Source organism: Durotheca rogersii, assembly GCF_024521655.1.
Source record: "Durotheca rogersii strain YMJ 92031201 chromosome Unknown GGS23scaffold_1, whole genome shotgun sequence".
Taxonomy (NCBI): domain Eukaryota; kingdom Fungi; phylum Ascomycota; class Sordariomycetes; order Xylariales; family Xylariaceae; genus Durotheca; species Durotheca rogersii.
The window spans coordinates 1,509,869-1,534,160 of record NW_026251232.1 but is presented as its reverse complement, the minus strand read 5'-3'; the positions used below and the strand labels follow the sequence as shown (position 1 = coordinate 1,534,160).

General features: G+C 53.1%; 7 protein-coding genes across 7 annotated transcripts; 4 read left to right on the top strand and 3 right to left on the bottom strand.

Moving 5' to 3' along the window:
- Positions 1–58: 58 nt before the first annotated feature.
- Positions 59–4,394, bottom strand: GGS23DRAFT_602108 (DUF862-domain-containing protein; the record flags this gene model as incomplete). The annotated part of the gene is made up of 5 exons (XM_051519281.1): positions 59–734; positions 794–1,714; positions 2,903–3,043; positions 3,483–4,141; positions 4,290–4,394. 5 exons carry the CDS (start codon positions 4,392–4,394, stop codon positions 59–61), a joined length of 2,502 nt encoding a protein of 833 aa, XP_051376962.1.
- Positions 4,395–5,620: 1,226 nt separating this feature from the next.
- Positions 5,621–8,265, top strand: GGS23DRAFT_544663 (putative GTP-binding protein). The gene is made up of 3 exons (XM_051514928.1): positions 5,621–6,285; positions 6,342–6,827; positions 7,045–8,265. Exons 1-3 carry the CDS (start codon positions 6,139–6,141, stop codon positions 7,594–7,596), a joined length of 1,185 nt encoding a protein of 394 aa, XP_051376961.1. The 5' UTR covers positions 5,621–6,138; the 3' UTR covers positions 7,597–8,265.
- On the bottom strand, positions 8,077–9,228 carry GGS23DRAFT_592037 (uncharacterized protein; the record flags this gene model as incomplete). The annotated part of the gene is made up of 1 exon (XM_051517823.1): positions 8,077–9,228. One exon carries the CDS (start codon positions 9,226–9,228, stop codon positions 8,077–8,079), a length of 1,152 nt encoding a protein of 383 aa, XP_051376960.1.
- A 1,563-nt stretch (positions 9,229–10,791) lies between these two features.
- Positions 10,792–12,504, top strand: GGS23DRAFT_608860 (uncharacterized protein). The gene is made up of 5 exons (XM_051520237.1): positions 10,792–11,075; positions 11,147–11,232; positions 11,290–11,666; positions 11,784–11,833; positions 11,898–12,504. Exons 1-5 carry the CDS (start codon positions 10,883–10,885, stop codon positions 12,326–12,328), a joined length of 1,137 nt encoding a protein of 378 aa, XP_051376959.1. The 5' UTR covers positions 10,792–10,882; the 3' UTR covers positions 12,329–12,504.
- A 3,294-nt stretch (positions 12,505–15,798) lies between these two features.
- On the bottom strand, positions 15,799–16,925 carry GGS23DRAFT_544657 (uncharacterized protein). Its single transcript, XM_051514927.1, has 3 exons — positions 16,464–16,925; positions 16,314–16,409; positions 15,799–16,230 (listed from the first exon to the last, which is right to left on the bottom strand). Exons 1-3 carry the CDS (start codon positions 16,742–16,744, stop codon positions 15,924–15,926), a joined length of 684 nt encoding a protein of 227 aa, XP_051376958.1. The 5' UTR covers positions 16,745–16,925; the 3' UTR covers positions 15,799–15,923.
- Positions 16,926–18,124: 1,199 nt separating this feature from the next.
- Positions 18,125–18,905, top strand: GGS23DRAFT_19481 (uncharacterized protein). Its single transcript, XM_051511741.1, has 2 exons — positions 18,125–18,360; positions 18,468–18,905. The coding sequence occupies exons 1-2, from the start codon at positions 18,152–18,154 to the stop codon at positions 18,658–18,660; spliced, it is 402 nt and encodes a 133-aa protein (XP_051376957.1). The 5' UTR covers positions 18,125–18,151; the 3' UTR covers positions 18,661–18,905.
- Positions 18,906–20,022: 1,117 nt separating this feature from the next.
- On the top strand, positions 20,023–22,231 carry GGS23DRAFT_608853 (cytochrome P450; the record flags this gene model as incomplete). Its single annotated transcript, XM_051520236.1, has 10 exons — positions 20,023–20,233; positions 20,336–20,401; positions 20,484–20,612; positions 20,677–20,863; positions 20,938–21,021; positions 21,093–21,319; positions 21,388–21,504; positions 21,584–21,749; positions 21,821–22,094; positions 22,183–22,231. The coding sequence occupies exons 1-10, from the start codon at positions 20,108–20,110 to the stop codon at positions 22,229–22,231; spliced, it is 1,425 nt and encodes a 474-aa protein (XP_051376956.1). The 5' UTR covers positions 20,023–20,107.
- Positions 22,232–24,292: the final 2,061 nt, after the last annotated feature.

Here is a 24,292-nt window from a genome sequence, read left to right as displayed (position 1 = left end):
AGTTTCCTCGTAATCGTAGAGTCGGGGGCAAGGAGAAGAAAGAAGGTGGCGGTACGCTTCAGTAATAGTCCCTATTGCTCTTCTGCATTTCGATCAACCTCCATCCACTCGTCTCGGGGTTATTGACGTCCTCGGCTGTACGGGTGATCCCGATCGCGTATGTCACCAACTGGACCTTGTCTTCCATACCGGCGGCAAGCTCGTTGGTCTTGGCGTTTCGGTAGACATGGACCTCTTGTGTTCGGCAGGTTATGATGAAAACCGGGATGTCGCCCGGCTCGAGCATGCGGGCCTTTAGGATATCCACGTGTCGGATGTCTAGGATCCTACCGTCGGATTTCAAGCCAGCTTGGAGATATTGCTTCGTCAAGGCCTCGTATACCGAATACTGGGCCGCGGAGAGCCAAACCCGCAACGTCTCGGTGTCCCCCTTGACGTAAGCGTCGAGGACCTCGGGCAAGATGTATTCTCTCATGTCTTGCAGGAACGGCTCTATCTGGAAATTGGGGTCCATCTCGCGGAACTTCCTAATCACCATCGCCGTTTCGTTCTCCGCGAAGAATCCGGCAACGCGATCGGTTATACTCCGCGCCGTTGAAATCAAGGGGTTCTCCGACTCCTGATATACGCTCTTCATGCTGAACAAGCCCTGCACGAGTTTGTTCTTGTCTCGGAAGTCGCGCCACGCCTCCTTCCAAGCAGCATCCTTATGCAGGGTGATGTTCGTCCCGGCACTAGGTGCTATTGTCAGTATTCGCCGTGTACCGTAGCGGCCACGGCCGAGAACACATACTTGGGATCTTCGACCATATCCTCCGTCTTGCCGTGGATAGAGCGAGCTTGCTTCTCGCGTAGCTCCCTAGCTTTCCTCCGTTCCTCCTTCTCGACCCAACCGCCGTACCTGGAACTGCTGCCGTCGTCAATGACGTCCTTGACATTCTTATATGCCTCGGTCTCCCTCAAGGGCTTGGTCGCCTTATCGATGATGTCGCCCGTCAAATTCGCGCCCTTCCGAACACCCTTCATGACCGGCGTCTCCCACGTCCAAGCGGCGCCTTTTCCGACAGCAGTAGCCGACGACTTCAGCACTCTCCCTGCCGTCGAAGAAACGGCGCCGGTAGTATTCTCGTAGGCTTGCCTCGCGCGGCGGACCGATTCGCTCTCGGTGAACGAATGGGCCGAGTCGGCGAGCTGCTTAGTCGACTCGTTCCATTCCTTCGAAGCCTTGAACTCGGTCTGCATCGTCTCCATAAAGACTTGCCAAGGCGTCTTGTCGCCGTGGGGAGGCGGGGGAGGCAGGTCTTCCTTCTTCTCCTCTTTCTTCTCTTCCTTCTTGCCGTGCTCGCCTTCCTCCTTCGCTTGTTCTCCCGATTCGGCCTTGGCTTCGGATTCTGCGCCGGACGCGGCTTTCTCGGAGGTGTCTTTTGGCTGCCCGGGCTTAGCGTCCGTCTTGGGGGGCGGCGCGGACCGTTGAAACCATCTTGCCGCCTGGTGAAGGCTGCGTGATTGTACGGCCGCTATGGTCTCAGGGAGGAATGGCGACCTCATATATAAAGCTGGCGGTTGGGGAGGTCGCAGGACGGAGAATGGCGCTACACGGCCGCTAGTTGGCCTGGAGGTCTCGAGGCTGTATGGTAGCCGTCTATACGCTGGGGATCTGCCGTAGGAGTAAGCGGTGGATGGCGGGGTTCCGAGGAAGGCGCCGGGAGGCAGGCTGCGCGAAACTTGTCGAAGTGAAGGCATTCTGTTGTTGCGAGGTCGGCGGGGAGAGGAGGGCCCGGAGAGGCTGCGAAGAACAGGATCCTTAGGGAGGCAGCCGCCGGAGGGAAGGAGAGGTAGGAGGGACGAGTGTGTGGAAGATGATCGCAAACGGTGATGGCGGAAAGGCGAAAGGCGGACGACAGCGGCAAAAAAAGAAAAACTAGGTAGGCACCTGCTAACTGGAAGCTACAAGCCCAGATCCGAATGGAGCGATGCGGCTTACTAACTATGACGAAGGGTCCATGGAGTAGTAGATACCTCTACCTTCGGCATCCTCCCACCTAAGCCAAGGTACGGAGTACGAAGCGGGAAATTGCTGCCGGCTACCCCACCCTAGCCTGATACGGGTAGCGCCATTCTGTCGATCCAATCGTCGCACCCTTATCCACTCTGACCCGCTACACTTTATTCTGCCTCGTCCCGGTCCGCGATGCCAATCGAATCCGTCCCATGAAATTTTCGAGCTTCAGTATTATCCCCGCGCGCAGTGGATGTCGAGGGGCCACCGCCACCGACGTCGAGCAATTGAAGGCTGCAGAGACTAGAGGCGATACGCCAGCTCCTCGCCCGGCTTCTACATCCGAGTAGTACGGTCTGTTGCTAGGCGCCCTAAGCCCATGCCTCTGCGATGAGTCGAGCACCGAGCAGTCGGCTGCTGGCGACCAGCCGCGTCCGCATATCTTCCCTCTCCCGCAGCGGTTGCTCCTTGCAGCCCATAAGACCCTTCTCCCAGACATCTCAGCGACAAGATGAACCCTGGCGCCCGGCCTCGCTCTTAGGTTTCACGCCGGCGCGCAGCTCGCAGTCGAACCAGCCCACGGGCCCGCCCATGCCGTCGCCGTCCGATAACAATAGGTCTACCAGCAACCAGATGTCCGCGCTGCAGCGCCTCCTCGTGAATGACATGATAGGGCGGGCGCGCAACCAGCGGCGGCCGGCTGAGACGCTCCTCGAGGACGAAGAGGACAAATTTCGCCCGGAATGGGGCCCGTCGTCCGAGCCGTTCCACTTCCACATCTACAGCCACAAGCACAACTCGCACATCACCGTCACGAAGCCGAACCGCAACGCTATCATCTCCATGTCCACCGGCAACATCGGCTTCCGCAAGTCTAAGCGCGGTAGCTACGACGCCGCCTACCAGCTCACCTCCTTCGTCATCGACAAGCTGCACCAGGGCAACTGGCACAAGAACATCACCGCTATGGAGGTAGTCCTCCGTGGATTCGGTCCCGGCCGCGAGGCCGCCACCAAGGTTCTCCTCGGCAACGAGGGCCGCATGCTGCGCGACAAGATCATCAAGGTGTCCGATGCCACGAGGCTCAAGTTTGGCGGTACGAGGAGCAAGGGGCCGAGGAGATTGGGTTAAAGCACTAGAATGCGCGGTACGGAATGAGGAAGAGGCGAGGGAAGCCGATCGCGGCAAGCAGGGACGATCGCAAATATACCTAGCATATACATGTCTGCCAAATATACCATGCACACCACCATACTGAAGAATCCAATCTACACTAGAAGGGATTGGAGCCGATCCCTAGAGGAGTCCGAGGGAGAGGGAGGAAACCAGGCATTGTGGTATCAATCAAAACATTCCCCCTGTAACGCCAGGAAAAGAAGCAACCGGGTCACCACATCGTAATCACAAACGCCCCCCGAAATGCATACACCCCGTCCACTCGACGTAGATCGTATCACTTCAAGACATATTCCTACTTCCTAACGAGGGTGCCCTTTCTGCAGGCGGCAGAGTTCGTCCGCTCGAGTCTCTGGCGGGGCCTTTTCCTTTGTTATTTCTGCCTGGCTCGTATGTCTCTTCGCTGTTCCAACCCGAGGCCCCTTCCCCTTCCTCGTCGCTGTCCACCGTCGCGAGTCTCCTCGTGTTTTCCGGCCGGAGCATCCTCGTCCTCTCGTGGGCGTCAAAGCCGTCGTCGTCGTAGTCGTCTCGCAGCAACTCGCCGTCGGCGGTCTCGAAGTCGGGGGGCTCCATCCAGTGCCTAGGGACGACGCAGGGAAGGGCGACGCCGATGTTGGCGGCGCGGTTGAGCCAACCAGGCCCGGGACGACCGGTGAGCTTCTGACAGAGGTAGCTGGTGAAGTGGTTACAGTTCTGGGTGAGCAGGTTGTAGGCGGTGCCCTCGAACTCGTCGGAGGCGTGGCGGATGATGGTGTCGATCTCGGCCTGTGTCGCGAAGGTGAACCCTTGAAGGAGCTCGATTCGGAAGCTGCCGCCCGGCGGCTCGGACTTGGGCCGCGTCCAGTACACTCCCGTCACACCACGCTGATCGTGTCCGCCGTAGGCATACTCCTTCCCGTTGATCACGACGCCCGAATGCAGCAGCGAAGCGCCTATAGTCCAGAGCACCGAGGAGAGGCGACCAGGCTATGGTGCGGTGTGGTTAGAACGGCTTGCTCTCTACTAATGACGATAATAGAGATTATGACGATCATGGTAGTTTATTCTCAACATAGTAACACCACCAACTCCGCATCCCAGAGCTACGGTATGATTGTTTGAGCCATGTGCTTACCGGTAAGAGATCGTAGACATTGATGACGATTTCGGTCCTCGATAGGGACAATGTTGACCGATGGGACTGTCGGGACGTCCTCCGAGACGACTTCTTGGATGACATCTTTATGCTCACCGATGCGGCGAATAGCGATGTATGCAGGTGTCTGCAGGCGAGGTAACAGAAGGATCGGCGGCAGAAGTATCAACGAGCCGTATCCAGCGCGGCGCGGGGGGTTTGAAGGTTTGGAGGCCGGTTAGGCAGGTTAGGTAGACGGTGACGGTGTACCTCCGGGGCGCCAAACACGTAGTGCGGGAGGTCTGGATGATTCGGGCGCAAAGCGCAGGATAGATTTTACGACAACGACGAGACGAATACTATACAAGAGAAAGGTATCAAGTCATGCTAAGTAACCGGAAGAGCGAGCCGTGCACAGAACTCTGTGGTTGGCGATTGCAGCCTCGAGCTGGTTGGATGAGCCGACTACACAGTAGTTGGAGGGATGGGGGGGCAGCGGGAGCACGAAGACAAAGCGCGATCGGCAATGTAGGTAGGGTGATGAGACGCCGGAGGCCAAGTCAGCGACGAGATAGAGGGAGAAAAGCTGGAAGTGTGGGAGAGAGAAAGGCGATGGCCTTAGGATGACGGAAAGGTACCTGAGGTGTACGTAAAGCCTACCTGTCGTAGGATACCTCTATGTACATGGTCTTCGGGTTGCTGCGGGATAAGTGGGACAAGCCGTGCAATCGGGTAGGTACATAAGGCTAAGTACCCAATCTCAACCTTGCGCGCCGACATCTCCAGGCTGTAGGGTGCCTACCTGTACTCACGCATTGCGTAACGAAGCGGAAACCAAGCCCAGTCCAGTGAGAGAAGACCAGAGTTAGGTGTAATGGGCAGGATTGAGGCTTGAAACTGGTGACAAAACTGAGGCCATGGGGGGGGGGGGTACCTCTAACCTTGGTAATGGCGCCGGGCCAGCTTACGTAGCCATCGGGGGGTGGACACGGGTAGGGTTCAACACCACCTCGTCGTCCAATCATGTGACGGCCGCCTCGGGGCGTGGTCGGGGAATGTGGGCGATTATTGTCCGATGCTCCACCGAAGAGGCTGACAGCGACAGGGCCGACGACTCGCCCAGGTTGCATCCAATCCACTGCCCCGGCGTCTATCAGGTGGTTATCCAATGGCTGGCACCTGATAGCTGACCGCCGACGACAATCCGAAACGTCAATCTTCGAGCACAGATACCCCAGGTACCTACCTAAGGTACTTAAGTGGGTTAGGTACCTCCTATTAAGGTCCACGCATAGGCTTGGCTTAGGTAATATAACGCCTCTCGTCCCATAGCCAAAAAGAGACGCCGGTTCATCAGAATTGCCGAATTTCTCTTTCCCTTCAATATCCGCATAAGCCCCATTATGGCATTAGCGAATGGGAGCTAGAATTTCCATTCGCGACAGAATTTTTTTTCCCCCCTTCTCCCAACTGCCCCTCTTCAGACTGGCACCGACCTTCAGTGCTAGATTTGGTCTGAATAGGACAGCAAAAGGCATGACAAGGTGCGCCAAAGCCGCGACAACACACTCGACGAGGGCAGCCGTCGACTGCCAATACCCCTGAATGGTCATTGGAAGTCAATACGTCTATCCGCCGTACACGGATATCCGTCTCTTCTAATTCCCAAGGCTGGTCCCAGCCGACCTCAGCCAACGTGTCTCCTTCCATCTCCCCCCTTCCTTTCGCTTCTCTACTCAGCCCCTTTCGAACCCCCGCAGCGAGCTCTGCATTTTTAACCCCGCGCCTCGTGCCTAGCTGCACTGCAATCTACATCTCCACTCGCCTCTACGCCAACAAGCGACGAAAAATGCCTCCCAAGAAGCAAGTCGTCGAGGAGAAGATCCTGCTCGGCCGTCCGGGCAACAACTTGAAGAGCGGCATCGTTGGTCTGGCCAACGTCGGCAAGTCGACGCTGTTCCAAGCTATTACCAAGTGTAGCCTTGGTAACCCCGCCGTAGGTTTGTGCCCTCTCGCACGGCGCGCTCCTCAGCTAAAACCGCGCACGGGTAGAACTTCCCCTATGCCACCATCGACCCGGAAGAGTCCCGCGTCATCGTACCGGATGAGCGCTACGATTGGCTGTGCGAAAAGTACAACCCCAAGTCCCGCGTCCCGGCCCACCTGACCATCTACGATATCGCCGGCCTGACGAGAGGTGCCTCGACGGGTGCCGGTCTTGGCAACGCCTTCCTGTCACATATCCGAGCGGTCGATGCCATCTTCCAAGTCGTCCGATGTTTCGACGATGCAGAGATCATCCACGTCGAGGGTGATGTTAACCCCGTTAGAGACCTGGATATTATCGCGGAGGAGCTGCGACTGAAGGACATTGAGTTTGTCGAGAAGGCGTTAGAGAACTCCAAAAAGAAGACTCGCGTCGGCGGTCAGAGCTTAGAGCTCAAGAGGGCCAAGGAGGAAGAGGCCACGATAGAAAAGGTCCTCGCGTGGCTGAAAGATGGCAAAGACGTCCGAAAAGGCACATGGACACCGAAAGAGGTAAGGCAGCCGACTACTCCCCTTATCCTTTCCAGGTTTGTTCAGTATGATGAATAAGGGCCATAGCGCCTGATCTAATCCCAGCTCTTCGAATGCCTCAATAATTCAAACGCAGAGTGCATCATGAGATAAGAAACATGCTCTGATTGCTTAAAATTAGCACCCATGCTCGCTCTCATACCCGGCGTCGGATGCAGCTAACGCGCGCCAATAATAGGTCGAAGTCATCAACACCCTTTTACTCCTCTCGGCAAAGCCGGTAGTATACCTCGTCAACTTGTCCGAGAAGGATTACACTCGCAAGAAGAATAAACATCTGTCAAAGATTGGCGAGTGGATGAAGGAGCACGCGGCGGGCGACCCCATTCTACCCATCTCTATATCCTTCGAGGAGCGCCTTACCCGTTTTGCTTCGGACGAGGAAGCCGCCGCAGAGTGCAAGAACCTCGGTATCGAGTCAGCATTACCCAAGATCATCACGACTATGCGGAAGGCGTTGAATCTTGGCAGCTTCTTCACGACCGGCGCCGACGAGGTAAGGCAGTGGACCATCAGACTTGGCACCAAGGCTCCCCAGGCTGCTGGTGTCATTCATACGGACTTCGAGAAGACATTTATCCAGGCCATAGTCTACAATTTCGATGTCCTCAAAGAGCTAGGCGACGAATCCGAAGTCAAATCCAAAGGTAAAATCATGACCAAGGGCAAGGAGTACGTCGTAGAGGATGGCGACATCCTACTGATCAAGGCTGGCGCGGCCAAAGGCTGAAGAGCAAAAATAGACCATCTACTAAGTTTAGAGGCTACTTTGGCTCGACTCAGAGCTAGAACAATAATTCAATCATGGGCCATGGGGCCTCGCGATACTTACTGTCGCCTCGCTTACTATACAGTCTTTCGTGTCCAGCCTAGTCGGAAACAACGCGGCCTACACGGCCCCAGACGCTTCGGTGTCGCTAGATTTATGTAGTTAGTGCTGCTTAAAGGCTTCGTTACGAAGTTGCGAAGTATACTTTCATTGAAGAACCTTCGCAGGGGAGGCGAGCATTGTGGGATATCGAGAACCATGGCCTGTCTACATCACGCTATGCGCATCTTATCCATCTAACCAATACTTGGGGAATCACTGACTGGCCTTCCTATCCCGTGTTCCACTATGAAAAGCTGCCCGCCCACAGTATAAGGCGATACATCGCCACACGAATCGCTTCGGCTCCCCCTTCGGCCCCTCAAGTTCCACTGGCTACCGTCAGCCTACCCTGATTCCGAGCGTCGCAAGCTCCTCGCGATACTGCTCGGCGCCGCGCGCGACGGCCTCGAATGTGCGCGCAGGCAGCTGCAGCAGCGCGTCAGCCACGATGTCGGCCTCGCGGCGCGCGCGGTCCTCGGGAGTGGCCCAGTCGAACGTTGGCTCTTCGTCCTCCTCGTCCTCTTCGCCCTCCTGGTCGCGGTCCGTCTGGCGGCTCCCTCCGCTGACGCGGCCCTCCCCGACGGCCACGTCGAGGTCGGGATCCGCGCGCGGGACAGCGACGGCGTCGCGCCGCACGGCGGCCACGACGGGGCCGAGGTTGGCCAGGTCGTAGGGCGCGACGCCGGCCTCGCGCGCGCGCGCGACGAAGTGCAGGACGCGCGCCGTCTGCTGCAGGCGCTGGCGCGCGGCCGCGTCGATGGCCGGGTCGAGGTCGAGCGCGGCGAACGCCGGCGGGACGCCCGGGTTCGCGCGCACCTGCGCGCGCAGGTCCGCCAGCACCGTGGCGTCGGCCGTCCGGCCGCGCGTGGCTGGCGGCTCGGCCGGCTCGGGGTCCGAATCGGAAGCAGAGCCGGGACCTGGACTCGAGGGTGGCGCCGCTGGTCTCGGCCGGGCGGCGCGGGCGGCGCGGGCTTTCCTGGATGTTTCCCGCAACACGTACGCGGCTTTGGGGTCGAACCCAAAGGCCGCGATGGCATCTTCCCGTTCCCGGTCTCTTTCTGTCGGCGACGCCGGCCCGGAGTCCGGCTCCTCATAGGGGACATAGCCGGGACCCGGAATGGATGGTACCAGTGGTCTTGACCTGGCAGCAGGGGCCTGTAACGCGACCTCGGGTAATACGTCTGTGGCTCTGGGGTCGAACTCGTCGGACGCGAAGATATCTTCTTGTTCTTGGTTCTCTTCTGCCGTCTTTTCTTCGGCCTCGCCATTTTCTCCGGGTGGGGGGGAGGATGAGATGGCCTCTAGGAGCTCCTCCCCCTCCCCCGGCGGGGACAAAATTTCTCTGTCTTCGACATTGCCGTCGTCATTGCTGTCGTCGCCGCCTACGATCTGCCGTTTCGGGGAGGGGGGTGCGTCCTCCGCGGCGGACGAGTCTCTGTCTTGGCGATCTATGGTTGGAGAGCGCCCACGTTTGAGGCTGGGGGATTCCATGGTGATAATGGCCAATGACTTGCGGTGCGGTAAGGGTATCCTCTTCGTGGTTTCTTATAAAGCTGCCGAAATATGAGCGATTAGTTGAGCATTGAAAGGGTTCTCTTTGTTATGTCTCTTCATCTGATCTCAATCTTCCCACCCCAGCTCGAGCATTTTTACCTGACATAGGGACCCGGCTCGCAGCGGCCACATCCGGAAACGGTCGAGTGTTTCCCTCGCCTTCAACGTCGTTCTAGGCCTGCTAGAGCTTCAAATGATGAAGTACAAGGGGCGGAGACGAGGAACGCGCGCTCATTAAACTGCAATCCTCACCTTTCTAGACCTCCTAGATGCTTTTGCTGCCCCGTTTTCGGTTGCGGAGGGCCGCATTCCAAACCATCATATCGCCACGTGGTTATTTGTTCATTTCTACTATTATATGTAACTTCAATTATGCATATTTCACCTATTTTCATTCAAATTTAGCCTATGGAAACGTCTTATTAACCTCGTAGATTTCCAATCGACTGTAGCAAGGAACAACCAGTGTTGAAGCCATTCTATAACTGGTTAGGGGAGGCGTTGTACCGGATATTAGAATGCATCAACGGTTTGATAATCCAGCCCTCTCAACTCATATTCTACAACCTGTCATGGGGGCTACATCTACCTATCTAGCGCTCCTCAAACATGGGGGAGCTTGGAGGTTACATAGAAGGACTCGAGACATTAACACCCTATCCACAAGAAAGCCCTGTATAAAGTGAACACAGCCTTGTGACAATTTCTATAAATATATCATTTACGCACATATTTTCCTATGTACGCCTGTACTCAGCCCTAGCTGAACCTCTGTCCTCTTATATGGGGCCGTTGTTCTTGTATGGCGATCAGGGGCCATCACCCAACAGCCCGGTCCGATCTCTACCTATTCCCTGGTCGTCGAAATCCAAGCCCCCTATTACGCTCTACTCCCGTCGTGGCGAGGACCTCGGTCTGGGTACGGTACCCATTCGGGAAGTATGCCTGCGTAGCCTCATTCAACCCAAAGTGTGTTTAACATAGTTTGTTATCGTAAGCAACATCTCTTCCGTAGGTAGTTGCCACATCGCCGATCGCTCGGTGGACATCCTGAAGGAAGAGGTATGTACAACGACACCCTTACCACCACCGTAATCGCACTCCGACGTAACCAATTAAAGCGAACATCGTACGCCACGGATAAGCACATTCTATGTGATCAATCACAGGATAATGTAAACAGCGTTAATCGGTGTCTTGAGAGATGTGCGGCCCCTGTGCGCACGCTGCTCCACGTGCGTCACCCTGTTCCACTCTCGACCAATCCTCGTCCTCGGCCCTCCACCCCTCCGGGAAAGGGGTTCAGAATCTGGGGCTGTGTATCCCATTATCAGGGCACAACAGCTAAAGGATTGCACTGGGGGGCTGCTTACTTATGTTTGCGTGATACGGGCGAGAGAGCTTTGGGAGAGAGAATGGGCGCGTTTATCAAGGGCCGGGTTAGAGTGACGACTCATATAGGGGCTCTTGGAACGGAACCCACTGTCAACGTGGTCCATCGTTTCGCTTAACGGATTGTCTCTAGCTTCTTCGACAGGACCATCTTCGTACAGTAGTCTCCCATTCTTTCCTCTTCCGCTGACCAGTAGCAATGGTCGTCCTCGGAGATTCCCAGCAGAAGGCGGCGTTCTCCATGTGCGTCATATCCATCCCCATATGTATATTGGCAACTATTTTGCGCTTCGTCGCCACCCGACGCTCCGGCCGGAGATCTGGATTTGAAGACTGGTTCGCGCTTGCGGCTCTGCTAACCTTTCTCCCCCTCGCTGTGGGGCTTACTTATGGTGAGCAAGAATGTGCGGGACGAGGGCGGCCTAGTGGCACGACTGCTGACATTATGCCGGACCCATGGTAGTTGTGGTCAAACTCGGGAACAGGACAACGCCAATGTTCTTGGAGGCACTGAAGGGACGAGACCCGGAGGCGGTGGGGTTCCTCAAAGTAAGCTCTAATCAAGAGGATCTACGAAACGATACTTAGTTGACGGCCACTGCTTAGGTGATATGGATCAATATGAGCTTTTTCTGGCCTCAGCAAACTTTCACAAAGCTGAGCCTGCTAGCACTATACCACCGCCTCTTTTCCGTCAGTCACCGGTTCGTCGTGGGCATCTGGATCGTTACCGGCCTGCAGATTGCACTGGGGATTGGCGCCTACGTCACGTACTTCAACACATGCAGGCCCGTATCAAAAAGTTGGGATATCGAGAGTGGTGGGACCTGTTTCAATAACACCATCTTCTTCAGCATCGCCAATCCTTTAAACTCATTAATAGACTTTGTGATGGCTGGACAGGCCGTCTGGATGTTGAAGTCTCTTCGGCTTGGGGCCAATGCTAAGTTCAAACTAGCTCTCCTCTTCCTACTCGGAGGTTTGTAAGTGGCGCTCACCGTATTGGACCCTTTTCAACCGTGACGGCGCGCGTTTCATTTATTACTCTACTGATCAGCTTTCCACCCCCCCGGTAACTAACAAATCTCATTATCTACCAGGTCGGGCGCAATAGGCTTCGTGAAGCTTGGCCTGGCTCAGAATGCCGTCAGTAGGTCGCGCCGGGCCCAAACCATCCCACTTGGGAGTTCGGCTGACTTTCGCACGCTGAACAGATCACGACTTCCGGCAGGCTATCTTCGACGAGGTCCAGATGGCGACGAGCGTTATCTGCTGCTGCGGTCCGCTCTACAAAAACCTGTTTTCCACCAATAGGCACCTCGTTCGGGCGCTATGCTCATGGGTGACACGCGTGCAAGGAACCGACGCCGACGCCACAGACAACCCTCCGGGGGCCTATTCCCCTTATAGGCACCGGACCCCGCGCATGTTCTCGTCTGCCAACCCCCCCGCCACCCTAGACAAGATCCGACGTGACAAGTGGGTGAACCTCGATGACTCGGTACTTGTTTGGACCAATGTAGAGGCGTCTCGTATTGACGTGGAGATATCTCACGCCGATCAAGGGCTCGAGACGCCATATGAACCGGGAGTCGGCATTCCCTTGCGAGCTGTGCGAGTCGACCGAAGAATCGAGATCATGTAATATACATAATCTCTGCTATGGTGCTGACGGGGAGTTGGCCTAGCCGAAGGGCTCGGACGAGTGCAACTAAACATTATAATACGACCGATGACGGAGACTGGATGTTCGTTTACGGCCCTGCGGGAACCTTCTTCTCGGCTCTCTGGCGAGCTTCTCTAAGATATACGAGACCGAAGACAAGAATGATGCACTAATTAAGAAAAGAGATCAAGCACAGTAGAGAAAGGACATCAAAACAAGGCATCATATAAATCTACAGCAGTTTAGCTCGGCGAAGACATGCCTTAAATTCGATCGTGGGGGTTGCTCTTGATGGATGTCAACAAAGCGGTATCCGAGCTTGGCCATGGAGTTGCTAACATCGACCGTTGCGGCGGAAAATGGGGCTGCTTCGCGGCCAAAACCTGAGTTGTTGATGCGCCCCCAATAGGACTTCTCCGCCAAGCAAGGCGATCATACCGTGGCTCTATTTACAGCCTTCGTCAGGGATACCTTCTAAGTCTCGACGAAGCTTGAAGAGGCAGTAGAGTTTACCCGCTTAGACCACAATCTGCCTGGCCGTTCGAAGGCCTGAAGTCTACGCATAGGCATGCGCCACTATCGCACTTTGTGCATCTCACTCCCATCTTACACGAGTCATATAGTGAGCTATACGGCGTTGTAATTGCTCCCCTCGGCTGCGGCGCCGACGACGCCACGTCATAAGCGGTTCCAGTAAGGCGTCAGGGAGAGGCACGGAGAGGGGCGAGATTGGGGGTGTCATCATTTCAACGAAGGAAAATCAACCACTCTATTTGAAACGACTCGACTAAGAGGCCTCTCCTCGCACCCCACGGTTGCTAACGGCCTGCAACATACTTGTAGCCGAGCCGCACAGGTAATCCCATACTCGGCCGCTACGACGATGAGTACCCTGCCAGTAAACAGTGGATAACATGTGCCGTATGGTATGCGGAGACCATCAGTATTAGATCGAAGACTTCGATCTGGAGCAGCGTGGTGGATGACTCGGGGCCTTTCACGCCCCATTTTCTCGTCTCCGAGGCGGCGGGACTGGCGCGTGCCGCACTCAAAAGCCGAGTCGTGCACTGGTAAATGTTGGTCTTCTGAGGAGGGGAGTGGGGGGTGCCTGTTAATAAATTTTATATCGTATACGGATTCGAGTGCTTCGGTGGATTCTGCCGCCCAAGTGAGCTGGGGCAGACACATCTCACCACTGCTTACGGACGCCGTATACGGACGTCATAGTCAATTTGAACTTGTTCTCCCGAACGTTGTGAACCGTAGCTTCTTTGCATGACTTGACTGGGGGAAGGGTGCACTCGCGCATTTTACGGGCCATCGGGCTCTTCCACGTCGTGTTCACCGGATGGGCGGCCCTGAAACATGTCTATGTGTCTTCTATTCTGGGCTTCTAGGAGCAGTGGACTCTCGGTTCCTGGGTTGGCCTTTTTGTTACTGTGTTGGTTGGAGTCCTCCCTCGGGGTCAGCAAGACTTTGATAATATTGACACGTTCGTACTATAGTGGAGTGGTACGAGAGTATGAGGCATAGTAAAAGCCAGGAGCTATTCAATAACCCTCTGTGTCATCGTTACTAGTACTGCTCTGCAGACATGATTTAACTCCGAGGATCTCGTATACCATATTACAGAAGGACGTCACGCACGGAATAATAGCCAGGAAAAACCCAGCTAGAGGTAATAAAAGAGGGCCGTCTGCTACATTACATTCCCTATGGAAAGGTTGCTTTGTGTTTTTAACAATCACCTTCACATCGAGATTTAGGACCCCAGGATAACTTTATCTAGAGTTGGGATAGGTGATCGTTCGTGTTTATGACGCTCTCTCTAGCTTGGCATATTCGAGAAACCTCGTGAAAAAGCCGGCACGTCGCGCCTGCGGGTAGTTACCCTCCATCTGACATTGGCTTTGGTGCTTCAACTGGAGCTAGATGTACGAGATGCGAGAGGCGCTGCTCCAGCATCGAGACATCTAGAGCCAAAAGATTGGTTTCCTAAAGGTAGGTATTAATTCACAAAGGGATGGTGGCCCAACATGACCTTGTCTTTCCGGACCTTAACTATCATGGGCACTTTCGTAAACCTTCTCTATCTACACAGTTTGGAGGCGCTTAATATACCAGACCCCATCCAAAGTAGCAATATCGATAATTTCAAGTGAATATTTATCACGTAACGTTTGGTGAGCTACGGATAGGTGCGCAGGTTGCGCGCACACGTAGAAGAGCAAAAGAGATATTACGGGATACAAGATATTAGTTAAAGGAGACTGTAGATTGAAGCTATGAAAGAGCTAAGAGAGCTCGAGCTCTGGGAGCTATATATAGCCCATTTTAGCTTAAGTGAAAGGAGGCGTATGCCTACGTGAAAACATTAAAATTTATAGACATTCTTCTTATTAGGGATGGGGGCTTGGCGTGAGGTTACGCTGAGTTTGAGAGCGGTAAGAAGTCCTATTTGGCACCTCGAAAGTTACATGGCTTAGCCTACTCTGTTTACTATGAGAGATACTCATGAGCAACACCCAGGGCCGGTTGATTCCTACCGAGACTACAAAGTTCATTTCAGAGTTTCACCGTGCCTCTCGGTAGTAAAAGCGATTAATAGATCCGAGATTATCGCCAGGCAACAAATAGGAACTGTAAAACTAGAAGATGCCTTATTCGTCGAGGTGTAAAGTTATTCTTTTTACAAGTCCGGTTCATTTGGCGAACATGGCAGGCATTACTTTCCAGACTTAGTATATTTTATCGCAAGATATCACTTTGTGATTATTTAGTCCCTTGGATCGAGATAAGAAGACCGATCCACATATACAGGAAAGGGGAAAAAGAGAAATCCAATCAATTAATTAGTTATTCATTATCGGTTGATGTCCTTGATATTGTTTCTAGAGGGCTACCGTGCATATTCGAGGTCTGCAGAGTTGTTGGGGCATTCAGGTTACAGATCATGCATGTTGGGCAGACTCGTTCTATACCGTTGCATCCTACACCTGGATTCGAGCTCGCTGTTGGTTATTAATCTCGTTGGGAATTAGGATAAGTCGTGAAATTAGAGAAATTACAAAACAGAAGGTTGATCTAGATGCATGTATCCTCGTGTGACTCACTAGGAAGAGGATACAAGGCTGCAAGTGCTCACGGCCTGCCACCAACAGGGATGGTCGGCTATATGGCACCGAAGGGGATAAAGCCGACGAATTATCCCACGATACCAGTATGTGATTAACTGCTATGGGAATCTTTAGGATGCTAAACCTAGGCCTAATCTATTTAGGGGATAACTCGGGACTAGAACTGCCGATTGACGGACGAGCTTACATACGGCTCCTTTTAAAGTGAATATGGGCTCCTTATACAGTGAATATTGGCTTATCTCCTATGGTGCCTTTGGCAGTCGACAGAGCAGTGAATAGCGTTGCGGGGATCCACAAGAAGATAATAAGTAATAACCGATAGGCCTATATTCCTATTAACGATTGCTATGTAATAGGCAATCTTCACAAGCTCGGCCTTCAGCGTTTGTACCGCCTATGGAGATGAGAAGTGCCACTATCTATTAAACCCTACTTCAAGATGCCCCACGCCCGGGCGTCCATGTATCACCGAGCTCATGATACCGGTGGCTCTGTCCCTGCACAACTTTGTCTCCTACGCCGGTAGTGTCCAGCCTGACACTGGCCCCATTGTTATAGCTGTATCCTTGTCCGCCTGCTGTGACCTCCAAGTGGTACGATTCGTAAGACTCCGTCTTCCTCGAGAAGGAGAAATTCGAGAGTAATAGTTTAACGCTGGGTAGGTTGACCAAGTGTGAGCGAGAAAAGCTGAAGAAGGCAGGCGCGGAGCTCACGATAATAGCCACGTTGAGCTCGGTGACACTTAGGCTTGCTGTCAATTCATGGCGTGGAATCGACGAGGAAGGAGATATTCATGGAACGGAACCCTTAGTCGACGTACATACCTACAGAGAAAAAGGATGGAGGAAATCCAAGTTGTGTCGTTGCTGTGTGTGATCTCGATTCTCTCGACCAGCGAAGCAATACTGGCTCCAATACCCCTGTTGTGAGTAAATTAGTCGACAAGACCTAAGACAGCTTATTCGGAGACCAACATGAGAGCCAACGAGAACACGGCAACGACTGGTATCTGCCGCCGGGGAGGCAACGCGAGCTTCGCTATAATAGGCAGCGGAAGGATAAAGATATACAGGTCCAGAACTGTGCTAAGGGCCGACTGAGCCTGCCACCATGAGAGCGGAATGAGACTGCGGCCGTCTAATGTGTCCTCCCACGTCTCACCAGCTCGGGGTGTCTCGTAATACGTGGCAACGGCGATACCTGACGAGTACAGCAAGAAGTCGAATGCCAGACCAATCCAAACGGCGACACGCATTGAATGTTGAATCGCAAAGAGCTCGCGAAAGAGAAGGAAGATTGAGGCCTTAGCGAAAAAGCAGCCCGCTTGGAGGAGCACTGCCGAAATATAGATGCCCTGAGTGCATACCTAGTTAGTCCAGTAATGAGGTTGAAAAGTACAGGAATTATTCCATCGCGATACGCAAGGATTATCTCACCACCCCCGCATATTCGCCGTCAAAACTGCATGCAGGGATGTCCCAGATATGACGAGCCACTTTGAGCTCTGCGTAAGAGAAGATATCCATCAGTCATAAGCGGCCTCCCTCAGACTCGGGCTGGACTCACGAGTGGCCAGGATGCCCAAGATGGCTATGGAGCATAGAAGGGCAATCAGGTTGAAGTCTAGGTACGCCGTCGCATGCAGGAATGGTAAGCCTCCTATTCTTGCCAGTTTTGGCGATCCGATTCAGCATATATTACGCGTCAACTCATAGTCGGCCCAGCCTAACTTCCGGATGTTTATGTAAAATCGAATCCCGGTGAAGGCCAACCCCCATGTCACCGTAATAGCTGTAACTGCTATTATGGCCGGCGCTAAGGAGACGGGGTTATCGAAATTGCTGTAAGACCCGTTCGGCGCAGGTGATGCGGGTACTTGGCAGAGGTCGATGGCCGAGTCCATGGCGAGATAGATTTCGAAGAAGACGACGAAGGTCGGGGAAAAGGGCTCTTTAGGAATCTAGAGACGAAGAAACTACTAGGTAATAATAAATATAACTCTCGTATCCTCCCAAGACGCACAGTCCCCCAACACAGGGGTTAGTAGCGATGTGTTTGTGACCTGTGATAAAGAAGCCCTCCTTATGCAATGTTGGTTGGATGTAGTCAAGGATGGAGGGTTAATACAAGATTCTCCTCATTAAGGAGCTTACATGGACGCGACAGGGACTCCTAATCTCTCCGACCTATTGAGACTGTGGCTGATTAGCCGTACTACACCTCACCTCACCTAACAGGTTTCCATTCCCCTTGGTTCCACCGGCGGTAGGCTCTAATACTCCTGCAGTCAAGGTGACACGGGAGCCTTGGCTCCCCTTGCCTTGGATCCCGCTCTGCAAGTTGGATCAGGGATCCAGAAGGGATTGCTCACACACAACCCAATCTACAGCCCCCAATCTATCATCAAGGGCAAACAATTGTCTTTGCACGAGTCGATATCGGCACACAAAAGATTTCACCCTGCCGTGCCCCTATACAGTGATTACGTCAGCATATTTCCGTACAAAGGTAGTTAGGTATAAGTTGGAAACGGTCACCCTTGCTCTTCCTCTTACGCAGACTTCTTTGTTCTCTTTTCCCTCGCAAAGGTAGCGGAAGCCCTTATAGACTCGTATTCTCTCTCTACCAACGCCTCTGCTCCGACCTATCTGCGGAGCCAGCCATGTCTGAATACACTTCAACGCGCGAAGGCTTTCAACGCGCCATGGAGGAGAGCCTGAGCGGCCGACCCGAAGACTCCCACCAGTACGCCAAGAAGATCTCGACGCCCGGGTTCTACCATCTCATGAACAACCAGCGCATATCCTACGACAGATACGTTGAGGAAATTGCTGAGTGGCGCGGCAAGACTACCGAGTATAAGCCGGTCATGTGAGCGCATCTCTCTCTATTACTTGCCTTCCCCCGCTCGCGGCGCGCGCGTGTTTGCAGATACTAGAGACGGGAAGCTAACGTCGAGTCGCCTCGCCCTACGCCAGACACGAGTTCCTGCGCGACGGCGACCAGCTCGCGGCGCGCATGACGGGGACGATCAAGATCGACGGCGCGGATACCTACTTCGAGAGCTACATGTTCGCCAAATTGGAGCACGAGACCGGGAAAATGGAGTGGCTGGTTGAGCGGGCGGTCTGGGGCTCCGTGGGCGCGGAACCCGAGCATGGAGTGAATTGAGAGGACACCCTCCCGCCCACCTGTATTTCTCCGCCACTGTTCGATTGTAGCAAAGACCTGCATGATGGGAGCGTGCCAAGACGCCTCTTGATGTGCAGTTTTAAGGGGCTTTTAAGCATAAGTAGAACGGCGAATACAGCTCTATTACGACGTATTCAAAGAGGGGTCTTGTACGGCCAGGACAATAGCAACTATTCTAGCTGACCAATAACTACCGATCTGACTTGCGGGTTGGCTACACATGAAGATCAGCACAGAGCGCCACCAAGTCTTGTTGGCGCGTGGAAAAAAAAAAGGATCGAGCAGGCAACAGGCCGTATTCCAGGTGTTTGTTCAAGCACCAACCGCAACAGTTTGCACCCCAGAGATTAGCGACTCCGGGCACCAACTTGCAGGACTATTGGGGGCTACTGGGCCATCTAAGATTCGGCGACCAACTTGACGCTGGTTCTCTTACTGGTTGTGTGACGCGACAGTGGACACAGAGAGAAGCTTTTACGAGGTGTAGTGCAGCCTCGAGTAATACGGGGCGGCTTCGGCGGCTTCACTCAAAGAAAAAAGTACCTGCCCTGAAAGGATGATGGCAAGCAGATATGTATGTATGTGCGCCAGGCCGCCGAGCTGAATAGGTACGGATGTAGGACTGACAGTGTTGGAATCGGCACGCATTACCCCCAAAAGGGAAAACGGACACTCTCTTCTTTACCATAAGCCTGCTGACGGCAGCCTACATTAATGCTTCTATATTGAACTTGATTAGAGTTATGCCGTATCACATTACAGATGTTATGTATCCGTGGGAGATGCCTTCGCCTTTTGTAACTGCTTCTTTACAGTTCTATGGCACCCTCCAAGGCTCGTAGGTCTTCTAATATGTACAGACCGCTATTTAAGCGACGTAGCACAGGACTGTGGTGATGTGTCTCAAGGTTCATCTAGGCCTTCGAGGCGTGCGGACAGGAAGAAAAAGGCCAGCGATGTTACGGAGGCCGGCCCGAAACGACGATTGAGGTTACGCCGGCGTGAGGCGTGAATACGCCTTTAATAACTATTAAGTACTGCTTCCATCACTACATGACCGTCAGGTGTGTCCCCGGAGGATTCTGTATGACCTACTCTCTCTCTGTGTATGGAGATTATACGAGCTGCGTTTTCTCAGTTTGCGAGCAGAGTCCTGATTTGGCAAATTGGTTCTGTCAAGAGATTGGGATAAGGAGTTCCAACGCCGACTTGGCGCTAGAGAGAATGGACTGGTTTAATCGTCGAAGACCCCTCTCTCCTCGATGTTCCCAAATTTTGCCGCTGAAGGAATAACACTTGATATTGCGTCGTCTCGCTTGTCACATTCATGATTCTTGGAGGCTACAACACGCAAACTTCTTCCGTGAGTTCAAAGCATCAGCAATACGAAACTCAGAAAGTAATCGTTGAGCTTGTCGGCACCGTGATGGCGGAAATCTTGTACTTACCGTGGCTCTCATACGCCATGGAACAACCGGCCCAGCCGCAGAGCCTCTTTCTTGTTTTCTACATACTCCTTTTAGGCTCTATGCTATGGGCGATTCGAAAACCTGTAAGTGTCTCATGATATTGGGCTCCGATATCGATATAGAAACATTGACGTTCTGCGTGTGTTTACTAGGCACACGTTTTTGCGATATTTCGATTCATTAAGAAACGCATTCGTGCCTGGGCCTACCTCTTTAACGGGCCTAGCATTGTTCATTGTGAATACCAGAAAGTAAAAAAACTGTTCCTATCTGCTCCTGCCTCTCTCCCATTCTCTTTAGGGTATCATTACTCATAAATCAAAAACATATCAGTCTCGTGGACAGCCTTTCGAGATTTACGCCCCGGACGTACGCATGGTCTTTGTATCTTCACGAGAGCATATTAAAGAACTGGACAATGCCCCTGACGCCGTGCTCTCACTGAATGGTGCAGCGAAACATGTGAGCATTTTCCGCACCTCGTTTCGTGGTGTTTCATCCGTGTTTCTTACAATTGGCTGCGCAGATGCTTCAGCCAGTCTATACGATGAACGGATTCAACTGGTTTGACCGACGTGGCGTCGAGGGCGTGGGTTTCGTCCGCACGCTACGTACTCTTCTAACCAACAATATACCCCAGCTTCTCCCAGACCTTGGTGTGCTGACTCGAACGTGCTGGGCCGAGTTGCTATCCAAACAAGAAACTATCGATGGTTAGCTGCCCACAATACTTTACCGCCTCGAGAAATTTAGAGGCATCTGTACTAACTCAGCCTCCGGGGATAAGGAACCACACTCGCTCCTGTGTACCCGATGATGATGAACCTGGTAGTGCTATTGAACGGACGGTCGCTGTTCGGCGAGGAATTAAGTACGCCCATTCCTGCTACCCGGAACGGTGTAAGGGTTTTAGAGGCTACATGTCTGACTGGGACGGTGTAGTCAAGAGTGAAAGTTTTACGGCCTCCGCCCTGGGATATGTCGAAGAAACCCTACTCAACGCGGAAATCGTGAAACTATTCCCAAAGCCATTTGCTCCATTTGTCGGGGGGCTGCTAGGCTACTTTCTCAACTCCCACAAGACATTCTTTGAAAGCTTGATCCCCATGACTGAACAGAGGGTCAAAGAGAGGGACGATAGGAACTTAGGGCGTACAGCCCCCGAACGTGTGAGCGCCCCTAAATCTATGGCCATTTTGTCGATAGCGGCTGACCTTCCTTCGACGAGCAACCGCAGGCCGATTGCATCCAATGGATTATGGAGACAGCACCGAAGCAGAACCCTTGGTCAGCGGAACGGGTCATCTACGAATTGATGGCGATCTGGTTTGGTTCAGTTCACATATTGACGACAGTAAGTCTTACCTACGGCCCCGTCGTGTGTAGCTAGCCCAATGCCCCGTGGTGTCTACTAATACATCTGGGACTGTTAGACTATCGTTTACGTGATCCACGACCTCTGCCTTCACCCCGAATATATCGAGCCGCTCCGGTACGAGCTGGACACATCTTATCAGGAGTTCGAACGTACAGGACAAGGTCTGCCGCTTCTAGACAGTTTTATCAAGGAGTCCGCGCGTCTTACGCCAGTAGAGTCTAGTAAGTGAACGGCTTTCTGGGCCAGTACCACCACTTTTATTTTCATTGTCCCTTATCAGTATATTCTCTAGTGAGTGTTCGGCGCTGTGCACTTCAACCCTTTTCGCTCTCCGATGGGACGAAAGTCGGTGTCGGTGAGTGGGCATGTGCCCCCTCCGGCGCCATAAACACGAGTGCCGAGTACTATCACTCACCTGAAGAGTTTTCCGGTTTCCGGTTCGTCGACCCTACCATTCTGTCAAGAGCCCAAGGTGCTTCTGTGCCAGCAGCAAGGCAGTCGAAGTCTTCCAGACTCACTGATGTTGAGCATTCGTTCTTAGTGTGGGGGACTGGACGCATGGCCTGGTACGCTTCCTTTGCAATGTGTATAATCGATTGTCTCGGACGTGTCCAGACGCCCTTCATTCGTGGACCCCACTGACACAGGCAGCAGCCCTGGCAGATACTATGCATCCGCCTTTATGAAGCTCGTCATCGCCTAACTTCTTATGACCTATGACTTTACGACTGTTAAGCCCGACGCCCCTCGTTGGATCACCTGGCGCGTAGCAAGGATGCCGAGGCCGTGGACAAAGTTGGCATTTATACCACGGAAGCCAGAACACTGCCGTTCTTAGTTATTTGATGTTCTTAAGCGATCAACTTCCCGAGGTTGCCAAATTCATCTATCACAGGCAGATAGTCTCTCGTTATGTATATGGGTGTCCGTTATTATTATTTGTCACGTAGATCTGGAGAGCTACGTGTGGAAGCGAGAACACACGCGAGGAGCTATCTCACGAGCAGCGAAGGAAGGAGCAAATGGAGAAAAGATCTCGTTCTGTCTAAGAACTAACTAAAGGGATGGGAGAAATAGGAGCCTATATATAGGAGCTCCTGTTGCTGAGGTGAGCAACGAAGAGGAGCAACCTCTACGTGACATTATCGTTGTTGATAATATTACTACGGCTGTCATACATGAGATCCTCTATAATTAAAGGGAATTAGGTAAATATTAGCCTTCAAGACTTGATTTGTTAACCCGGCCTACATAATAAGACATTTGGGTTTTAATATTATACCTGTAATAATTACCTAGCATGTAGGTTATTCCAGCAACCCAATATGCCCCAACACACTCGGGAGCATAGCACTTGGTTTAGGAGCAAGAACATTAGCTGCAGTGGCTGCCTTGTGATCTCGGATTGTGCACCTGGTTGTATATAGGTACTCGGTCGCGCGCGGCCAAGGACAGAGGTGTTTGTCCTCGTCGTCGTGCCATAAAATGTGCTGACACAGGCCGCAGGAATGTCATAGCTAAAGTAGATGGTTTCGCGGATCTCGCGCGGTAGACGGCCAGCCAAGGCAGACAAGATTTAGGAATGTATGTACGTACTGGCGGCGGCCAGCTTCGGGGCTCGACTAGGCTACTGACTTGGTGGTTCCGACCTAGGTATGCTAAGGGAGGAGACGTACGGTGCCGTAAGCGCAGGAGACATGGGTTTTAGGCATCGGTTCCACGAGCATGGTGGCGGGATTGAAGGGGGAAACGCGATCCCTTCGCAGGGAGACGGCATCGCAGAGGTTAGATAATTATACCTAGATAATGACTATTGGTGAGTCGGGTGGGTGAGGAAAGGCCTGTGCTGGGGTTGGGCTCTTATGGGGAGATATGCTGGCCTCTCAGGGCTCATAGTTGTACCTAACTACCTATAACTGCCTGCCTAAGGTGCCCACATCCCCGCCCGACCTAGTGAGCCCGGATAGAAAAGACCTGGAGACGACAGAGGGATACCTAGGTAGTTGTGTCTTTTCGCTGAGAATGACCACCGTCCGGGAATCAAATCCCCATTCGGTGACCTATCATTGCTGATATCCCATGAACTGCGAAAAGTTGAATCTATTGTAGTATTTCTTTTTTTAAGGGAAAAAATTAATGCAAGGACTTATAAACCAAAGCACGCATAACGATCGACAAGAAGTGTAAACGGCTAACTTACTGACACATTGACAGCAAGATAGGTTGCCGACGATGCAGAACGGCAGAGTCCAAGCAGCAAAAAGAGCGGTACCAACTCAGCTGATTGACTGGAATGTGTGCGCTAACCAAAATGTCATAGCGTGCCAAGGCCCTAATGGTGGTCTCGGGAAGGGCAAGAGTACGTAGGGTAAGGGAGGGAGGAGGCACAGAATGTCAGAACAAAGCCGAAATGGTGGGTAAGAACCAGACTGCCGGGACACGATGACCGCTGATGCTGCAAATAAGTAGTAGGTGTTCTCTCCCCCCTCCCTCGGACGCCTTCGAAACAAGCCAGTTCTCGGCACCAACCATCCGACTTGCTCTAGCATGTATCCGTCAGTCTCCGATTCCCGCTTTCCCCTGCGCTACCGTAGGTTCCAACCCGGATCGTGGCTAATTAGCGTTATCTTACCAGCAAAAGACCCGTGCGTTGAGGCGGTGCGGGTCGCCCAATTTTGTGTACCAGGTATACTTTTCTGGGCATAACATCGTTGTGCCACCGCTTGCATAGGTACCTACCTAAATCTCAACGTGTTGTCGCGCC